General features: G+C 36.5%; 1 protein-coding gene across 1 annotated transcript; it reads right to left on the bottom strand.

The window, feature by feature from the left end:
• Positions 1-5,718: 5,718 nt before the first annotated feature.
• LOC138898104 (protein DETOXIFICATION 56-like) lies at positions 5,719-6,219 on the bottom strand. The gene has a single exon (XM_070184141.1). The coding sequence runs from the start codon at positions 6,217-6,219 to the stop codon at positions 5,719-5,721; it is 501 nt and encodes a 166-aa protein (XP_070040242.1).
• Positions 6,220-10,422: the final 4,203 nt, after the last annotated feature.

Raw genomic sequence — 10,422 nt, 5'->3', positions numbered from 1 at the left:
AATATATATCATCGAAACTCTTTCAAAATAATTGCAATAATGACAACATCCCCCATCCCACCCCATCCCAAAGAAAAGGAGATCAAAAACTAATTAGCTCGTTAACTGGAATCTAGTTTGTAATTGGTGGGGATATTAAAAAGCTATAGAATAAGACATAAGATAGAAGTAGGGTAAACTATAAAGATGAAAGATGGATATCCAATAATTAATCTTTGAAAAGGAGTATATATATAGAAATAATGCGGTATCGTCCTTCTTAATTTTTAAGTATTTCACCTAAAGAAATTCGTGTAGTGCACTAATTAAGCTCTCATTTTGTGCGGGTGAATCCGTGACCTCCTAGTAACACAACAACAACTTAGTTGTTATGCCAAAACACCCTCCAAAGGGAATTCACCTACTCTTTTGTTTATCTTTTATTAGTTTGAGTTCTCTTCAAAACTGGATTTCAATCAAATTCTATGAAAACATAATATTAATTGTCCATGATTCCTCGCGTAATTGAGAAAAGGTACCTTATAATATATAGATCAAAAACTAAAAATGCATCTTTTGTAGATTATTACTACTATATACATACTAGTTAGTTACTGAATATTATATATATCAGATATTTGTAAGTTGCTTCATCAAGAAACATCACATCGAATGGTCAAGCTAAACGTCAAAACGAATTAAATTAAACATTTTACAAACAAATATAAAAGAAGTAGCGTAAATAAATCAGATCCTTAATTGTTAGTATTGGCTTTTGACTATCACTTAGACAGCTTTTCAACAACAAAACAAAAATATGCACTACAAGAGTACTTTTCTTGGGAAAAAGACGCTCAAAGACCTACAATTATTAATCAATCTTTATTTGCTATGCTTATTGATATTCGGTCTAAAGTATGTATATTTATAGGCATATTGTCTCGCATTTTATTCATGTTTCATAGATTTTTAATGTGTAAGGTAATGATTTATTCTAATTCGTGATATTTTTATGTGTAGGAGTCATCCGGAAGCACTGTGGGACAAAAGTGCAGGATTTGAAGCAAAAAGGGAACAAAAAAAAAAGGGACATTGTAGTGCCCTCAGTAGCGTGGGGCGCTACCCGTGGCACAGTTTCCAGAAGCACAAAATTTCTAGCGCCAGGGTTAGCTGTCACGACCCAAATCCTAACTTGTTGTGATGTTGCCTATCTCGATACTAGGCAAGCTGATAACCTCAATAAACCATAATTTCTTTTAAGTTTGACAATATAATATTTAAACACAATCCACAAGTCTCACAAATACCGATACACACACTTCCATAACCTGGTGTCACTGAGTACATGAGTATCTATACATTACAAGTTTGGAAAACGTGGTCTATAATAATCTAAGACTAAATACAATAAACAAAAGGAGAGGGAAGGAGAGACAAGGTCTGCGAAATATGGCAGCTACCTCTGAATCTACGAAAAATCGACTGTATGAAAGAATCAAAACCCACTGTATCCGGAATCACCTGGATCTGCACATGAAGTGCAGGGTGTAGTATGAGTACAACCAACTCATTAAGTAACAATAATTAATAAAGAACTGAAAGTAGTGACGAGCTTCTCAGTTAAGTCCAAATACAATACTTTCTAATATAAAAGAGTAGGCATGCTCTCAAGTTCAACATTTAAGATTTCACTCAAATTTCATATCAAGTTTGACTGAAACAGAAAATAGTATTTTTTCAAAATTTCCAAAAATAGTAATATATGACAGCTGAAATGCAGCAAATAATGAAATCAATGCATCCTTTCAAAGTAACAGTCACCTAGTCCTCCCATTCACTCCAACCTCAAAGTCACTCTTTCCTCACAGTTACTCATTCCTCACAGTCACTCATCACTCGATGCTCGGCACTCGCACTCAGTAGGCACCTGCGCTCACTGGGGGTGTGTACAGACTCCAGAGGAGCACCTTCATCCCAAGCGCTATATCAAGCCAATCATGACATAAATCAATAAAATATGTTGCGGTGTGCAACCCGATCCATAAATATCCTCACAATTAGCCCCTCGACCTCACTCAGTCATCAACCTCTCCAGTCTCTCGGGCTCTCAGAAATCATGATAAGCAGCCCAACAACAATGATATGATGCATCAATAGTGAATAAGAGAGATTGAGGTAAAAATGTGCAAATAGAACTGTGACTGAGTGCAAAACAACAATTTAGCAAATAATTTCACTAGTACACGACCTCTGTGGGTCCCAACAGTGTAAACATATGATTTAAACATGATTCATAGATCAATTTCTCTAATACGGGAAAAATATGTACGGATATCAATACTTTTTTCAACTATACAGTTCCATGGAATTGACCAAGTCATAATTTCTACGGTGCTCGCCCATAGGCCCATCACCTAGCATGTGCGTCACCTCAAAACCAATCACATAATACATATTCCGGGGTTTCATATCCTTAGGACCAAATTTAGAACTGTTACTTACCTCAAACCGTGTAATTCTTTATTCCTCTATGCACTTGTAACGAGAATTGATCTCTAAAAGCTTCGTATTTAGCCACAATTAATTCGATTCAGTCAACACCAATTATTATAATTAATTCTACAAGAAAATACTAATTTTCTAATAAAAATCCGAAATTCACTCAAAAATCGCCCGTGGGGGTCCACGTCTCAGAATCCGATTAAACTTACAAAATCCGACAACTCATTCAATGACGAGTCCACCCATACCAATTTTGTCAAATTTCGATAACAACTTGACCTCTAAATCTAAAATATCCGTTTTTGAACGATTTTGCAAAAATCCCAATTTCTTCCATTTAAATCCGAATTAAATGATGAATATATTTATGAATTTATAAAATATAATCACTTTTGGATATAGGACACTTACCCAAGTTGAAGTCTTGAAGAAATACTCAAAATCGCCCAAGAACCGTGCTTCAAAAAATCCAAAACGAAATGAAGGAAATGACCATTGTTGGTCCTTAGGTTTATGCCAAAAAAAAAACTATTCTGGTCGCTAAGAGTCCAATCCCGTCACTAAAAGTGTCAAAACTTGTCACTAAAGCTGCACACCAGAATTGTTTACACCAATAGTTTTATTTTCATTAAAAAGGCTATAACTCCATCATACGAACTCGAAATTCGACGATTCTTGTTCCAATGAGTCACAAATAATAATACGAACCTATTCGTTCAATCAAAACTCAATTCAGACCTTATTTTTTCAATGTGATACCAAATTCGCTCGTTAAACAATTAACTCATGTTTCGAGCTAAAAACCCAACCGCGACTTGGTGGAATTAGACCAAACTTTCCAGATCACTCCTATAATTTATTATCAAAATCTTGGAAGTCTCGAAATCAAATTTCGATCTCTAGAACTAAAAATGGATTTCTGGATCATTACATGCTTATGCTGAAAACATCAAACTCTTCCAAAACTCTTCCCCGACAGTTTGTAGTTTATCAACCATAACTTCTTGTACTCAACTCCAACTGCCAAACGGTTTAACTTTCTGCAAACTAGATACAAAGAGATACAACTTTCATGTTTTGCTTATTGCCGAACTCCTTATAGACTGCGAGATATAAACTCCCAAAGTCGACTCCACGAATCAGAAATATCTGGCGAAATTGCTTTACCAGCCTTCATTTAGTCGACCATAACTTTATGTACAAATGTCCAAATAATGAATGGTTTAACTTTATGAAAACTAGAATCAAAGACATGTTTTGAAACTTTTTAGATTTCTTATAGATTTTAAGATATAAGCTTCCAAATTCAGCTCTGTGATTGCACCAATTGCTGTCCAAAAATACCTTCTGCAGCAAAACAATTCCAGCAGCTCCTTTTATTCGAAATCAATTATGTTAACCTTCCGAAATCTACCTGAGGACCTCGGGACCTTAACCAAATATACCAACATGTCCCAAAACATAATACGAACTTAGCTGAGGCTTCAAACCATGCTAAACAATGCCGAAATTACGAATCGCGCATCAGATCGAATTATGAGTTTTCAAATCTTCCAACTTCTATATTTTGCGTCGAAACGTATCAAATCAATTCCGATTGACCTCAAATTTTGCACACAATTCATAAATGACATAACGGACCTATTAAAATTTTCAGAATCGAATTTTGACCCCGATATAAAAAAGTCAACCCCCCAGTCAAACTTTCCAAAAATTTGGCTTTCGTCATTTCAAGCCTAATTCCACTACGGGCCTCCCAAAAATATTTCGGAAACGATCCTAAATCCAAAATTACTATACGGAGTTATTGAAATTATCAAAATTTAAATCCGAGGTTGTTTATACATAAGTCAATATCCGGTTAAATTTTCCAATTAAGTTTTCAATTAGGAGACTAAGTGTCTCATTTCACTCCAAAATCTTTACGGACCCAAACCAACTAACCCTGTAAGTCATAAAATAACTGTAAAGATTAACTTGAGCAGTAAATTGGAAAACGGGGTTATAATACTTAAAACGGCAGGCCGGGTCGTTACACTAGCGCCCACGCTACCCTTGGCGTTGGGTGACGGGTTTCACTCATATTTCATCATGGACAAGATAGTTTCGGCCCTACACACCCCCAACTCGTATAAAAGGCGTCCTAAACCTATTTTGGAGAGGATCTAACATACATTGAAGGGGAATTCACCTGAGGGAACGCACAGAACACTCGGGAGCAAGGATTCTCAGTTTTTCTTCTCTTCTCTTCCTTTAACTATATAGTTTATTAGTTCTAGAGTTTTGAGTGCTACATGAACGTTGTAGTTTAAAGCTTGAATTGTTCTTATTATTTTATCATATTGATTTATTTATTCAATCTTGCGCTTAATTATTTGATTGCTTGATCACCAATTGAATACTATCTACGAATCTAGGATTGAACTCGAGATAGGGAATTTTAGATTGTAAATAAGATTAAATAGAGAAAGATCTTAAACTCAAGCATCGGGAACAGATTTGCAGTTAGGATAGGGATATACCTAATCACATTGCTTGATTATTATACGGAAATTATTAATGTGTTCTTGTTAATCCTAATTCCATAGGAATATAGGCGTTAGGTTCGTTTGAATAGGTGAGTAGTACTTCGGGAGAATACTATGAGTAATATTAACATTGTCAATCAATAAACCAGATAAATTAATTAGACAATTTAAGTAGAAGACTCAGCGGGATTGTTAGCTAACCCATAGCTCTAGAATATCGCCTCTCATTGAATTCGTCTTTAATATTGCCGACTTGTTTTCTTTAATCTCTTAGTTTTCGACTCTAGATTAGTGTAGTTAATAATCTTTAAAAAATCGCTTAAATAGATAATTGTCTTAGTTTAATTTAGTAAATAGTTAATCACAAGTCCCTGTGAGTACGATATCTGGACTTACAATCCTATATTACTTGCACGACCACGTATAATTGCGTGTGCATTGGGGATCAACAAGTTTTTGGCGCCGTTGCCGGGGACTTAGAAATTAACTATTTTACTTGATTAGATTAGTACTTTTTGTCTATTCAAGTTATGTTTATTTATTTTATCTTAGTTTAATATTTTATTATCTTTGTTGACATGGCATTTTGGAATGAGAATTTATTGAATATTGATTATTCTTATTTTGGTAATCTTTGTCTATATTGTGGAGCACCGCACTTGTGATAAAATTGTGAAAATATTTTCGAGACCGAGTTGGGTGCACCATCTCAAGCCTGCAAAGGGCATAACAAAGAGGTAATAACCAAATCAGGGAGGAGATGAATGAGATATTTGTTGGCCATATTTGAAATATCTTCTTGTTGGCCAAATTGAACGAGGATCTTATCTACATTTAGCAAAAAGAAAGAAATAGGCAAGCTGATTAGTAGTAACAATAGAGTAGCCATAATAAAGGTCTTGTGAAGAAGTTTGTAATTCTTGGCTCCAAAAGCTTGTCCACAAATAGGCTCCATTGCACCACAAAGGCCATTCAAGACAGAAAATCCGGTCACATTTGCAAATGTAAAACCAAGTGTTCCTCCAGCTAAATAAACATCTCCAAGCCTTCCAAGAAATGCAGTTGTGATGGCTGTTTTTGCAAACCATGTGAAGTTCATGGCCATCAATGGAAGTAGTATTCCTCTTTGCAATTTTAGCTCTGAAACGGCATTTTGCATGAGGCTTGTTGCTGGCCATTTTTGTGTCACATTTTCTGGTGAAGATGGCATATTTGGTGTTGGTATATATTGGCAAAGATAGTGGTTTAATTCTTTCTATTTCTGCGTCTTTTTATCTTATACTTAAAATTGATGGCTAAATCAGTAAAGTAAGAATGATAAGGTGCATGAGGGGCAGGATGAGTATCGTGAGGGGTTTGTTTTCTAAAAGATTGACACAAAAAGAATGCCTTTTATGTAACGGCCAATAAGGTAAAGAAGACAATAAGTGAGCAGCTTAAATTTTGTGCACTGTCAGAATTTAAATTTAATTTTTTATACGATCACGTTATATTTACGTACGTATAATTAGAGATAACTATTCATGACAAATAAAAAACTCGAGTAATTAACCCATTCTATAACCGATTAAATTGCATTAATAATATAAGAAAATTAAGTATATATAATTTAAATTCATTAGAAAAAGAAGAGTTTGGTGATGCATTCTAGTACCTTTTTAAGTATAATATATTGGCGGTCCCTCGAACACTACTGTTTATAGTGCGAGATGAGAATGCAAAAGCAAATCAATTATGTTAGAAAGATGCTGATGGAAAGAAGAGATAATGCATGGCTCAGAAATCTTTATGAAAAAAGACTAAGTGTTGCTTTAAAATTAACAATCTTGAATCTTAATGATAAGTTCCGTGGAAAAAATAAACATTAAAACTTGAAGCACTAATTCCGTAATTCAGTCTCCAGTATACCATACGTGTCTTCATTTCTCTTTCTAACATGAATTTGTTAGATGAAGTATGTGTTTTTGTGGAGAAATTTTACATGCTATAATATGATCCTTATTTGCATTTCTTCTTTTGTTTGGTAGAGACGCAATTGAATAGCAAATCTTCTTTTTTCCTAATTAATGAAATTGCAGCTGCTACCTAGGTCGTAGCTTTAATTTATAATATCTTGTGACTTTAATTATTAGTGTCCACTTTTCCATTTAAGTTCTCCCAAATTAATATTAGTTCAATATCAAGAGATAAGTATTTCTCTTACATGGATTTAATTCTATTCTATATTATGCAATTAATGTTGTACAGGAAAGAATGAGAGATAAAATACGGTAAAACAACATGTTTTTTTTTGGTTGGAAAATCTTCTTTAATCGTTTGTTTAATACCGGAACATATTTTACAAATGGGAGAATATGATGAGGGATTTGAACAAGAATTGGAGGTGATGTCGATGAAAACCTAGTATTATTCTTAAAGAAGAATCAACCATAGGTTTTCCCTCAATGCTTGGAAACTACTCCTATTAATCGTATCATACGAAGTAGGTTGAGCTTAATTAACATCCCTGAAAATTCGAAGTGGCTTAAAAAATAAAATAATAATAAAGTAAGTTTAGAATATTTTAACCGGGTTGGAATATGCCATTATCTTCTATGTATTTTCTGAAACTGTTGACGTGTTGCGCATAGACAGTTGAAAAGAAATAACACTTTGTGTATAACTTGATATTTAAAGTAATAACATGCTATAATCCGATTAATCATATTAATAATTTAAATATTTATACTATCAGTATATATATGATTCAAACTCTTTCTGAAAATAGCAATAATGACAACAATCACCTCCCAAAAATAAAAAGAAAGAAGAAGAGGAACATCAGAAACTGATTAGCTCGTTAATTTGAATCCAGTTTGTAATTGGTGGGGATATTAAAAAGTTATAGAATAAGACATGGGATAGAAGTAGGGTAAACCATAAAGATGAAAGATGGATATCCAATTAACCTTTGAAAAGGAGTATATATAGAAATAATGCGGAGTGGTCCTCCTTAATTTGTAGGGAATTCACCTACTCCTTTGTTTACAGTTTGAGTTCTTCAAAACTGGATTTCAATCAAATTCTGTGAAAACATTATAATTGTCCATGATTCCTCGTGTAATTAAGAAAAAGCTACCTTATATTGATGGAGGACAATAGGGTGATTGCCTACGCGTCTAGAGAGCTGAATGTGCATGAGAAAAACTATCTTGTCCACGAGCTCGAGTTAGCAGCTATTGTTCATGCCTTGAAGATCTGGCAGCACTATTTGTATGGTGTCCCTTGTGAGGTCTACACCGATCACTGGAGTCTACAACATCAGTTTAAATAGAAGGATCTTAACTTGCAACAACAGAGATGGTTGGAGGTCCTTAAGGATTATGATATCACCATTCTCTATCATCCCGGGAAGGCCAATGTGGTGGCCGATGCCTTGAGCCGCAAGGCGGAGAGTTTGGGCAGTTTAGCATATCTACCAGCAGCAGAAAGGCCTTTAGCCTTGGATGTTTAGGCCTTGGCCAACCAGTTTGTCAGATTGGATATTTTCAAGCCGAGCAGAGTTTTGGCTTGTGTGATTTCTCAGTCTTCTCTTTATGATCGTTTCAGAGAGCGTCAGTATGATGACCCTAATTTGCTTGTCTTTAAGGACAAGTTCAGCACGGCGATGCCAAAGAGGTCACTATTGGAGATGACAGTATGTTACGGATGCAGGGCAGGCTATGTGTGCCCAATGTAGATGGCTTGCATGAGTTGATTCTCCAGGAGGCTCACAGTTTGCGGTACTCCATTCATCCAGATGCCGCGAAGATGTATCAGGACTTGAGGCAGCACTATTGGTGGAGGCGGATGAAGAAACACATAGTGCAGTATGGAGCTCGGTGCCTAAATTGTCAGTAGGTGAAGTATGAGCATCAGCGGCTAGGTGGACTGCTTCAGAAGCTAGAGATTACGGAGTGAAAATGGGAGTGGATCACTATGGATTTCGTTGTTGGGCTCCCACGAACTCAGAGGAAGTTCGATGCTGTTTGGGTGATTGTGGATAGATTGACCAAGTCAGCTCATTTCATTCCTATGGTTACTACTTACTCTTCGGAGTAGCTGGCTCAGGTTTACATTCGCGAGATTGTCATGCTTTATGGCGTGCTGGTATCTATCATTTCTGATCGGGGTACGTAGTTTACATCGCGGTTCTGGAGAGCCGTACAACATGAGTTGGGTACTTGGATGGAGTTGAGTACAACATTTCACTCTCAGACGGACGGACAGTCCGAGCACACAATTCAGATATTAGAGGATATGCTTCGTGTGTGTGTGATGGATTTTGGGGGTTCTTGGGATCAGTTCTTGCCACTTGCGGAGTTTGCCTACAACAACAGTTATCAGGCGAGCATTCAGATAGTCCCGTATGAGGCTTTGTATGGTAGACGGTGTCGGTCTCTAGTGGGTTGGTTCGAGTCGGGCAAGACTAGGATATTGGGTACAGACTTGGTTCAGGATGCTTTGGAAAAAGTTAAATTGATTCAGGATCGACTTCGTACAACCCAATCCAGGTAAAAGAGTTATGCGGATCGGAAGGTTCACGACGTTGCATTCATGGTTGGGGAGCGGGTCTTGCTCCGGATTTTGCCCATGAAGGGTGTTATGAGATTTGGGAGGAAGCGCAAGTTTAGCCCTAGGTATATCAGGCCTTTTGAGATTCTTGAGAGGGTTGGAGAGGTGTCTTATAGACTTGCACTACCACCTAGTCTCTCTTCAGTTCATCCAACATTCCATGTTTCCATACTCCGAAAGTATCACGACAATCCGTCTCATATGTTAGACTTCAGCTCAGTCCAGTTGGACAGAGATCTATCTTATGTTAAGGAGCCGGTGGCCATTTTGGACAGGCATGTTCAAAAGTTGAGGTAGAAGAGCATCGATTCAGTGAAGGTTCAGTGGAAGGGTCATCCAGTCGAGGAGGAGACTTGGGAGACCGAGCATGATATGCGCAGCCGTTATCCTCATCTTTTCACCACTTCAAGTATGTCTCTATACTTGTTCGAGGATGAACATTTATTTTAAGAGGGGGAGGATGTAACAACCCGGCTAGTCGTTTTGAGAGTATTAGCCCCGAACCAATATTTATTGCTCCTTCTATTTTATTTTGTGGTTACGTAATTTGCCGGGACGTTTGGTTTTTGGTTTCAGGGTGAAATAGTATGCATAGTCCCTCAAATGGAACTTTAAGTCGTAGGAATTGACCGTAGTTTGATTTGTATGAAGAGGAATCTGTAATGAAGTTTTGACGGTTCCAATGTCTCCGTAGGGTGATTTTGGTCTTATGAGTATATCCGGATGTTGATTTGGAGGTCCTTAGGTCATTTCAGCGTTAATTGGCGAAGTTAGAAAGTTGGATGATTTTTAGGAAGTTTGACCGGGAGTGGACTTTTTG

This window comes from Nicotiana tomentosiformis, chromosome 8 (genome assembly GCF_000390325.3).
Source record: "Nicotiana tomentosiformis chromosome 8, ASM39032v3, whole genome shotgun sequence".
In the NCBI taxonomy this organism is placed as follows: Eukaryota; Viridiplantae; Streptophyta; class Magnoliopsida; order Solanales; family Solanaceae; genus Nicotiana; species Nicotiana tomentosiformis.
The sequence above is the reverse complement of the archived record's forward strand: the minus strand, read 5'-3'. Positions and strand labels throughout refer to the sequence as shown.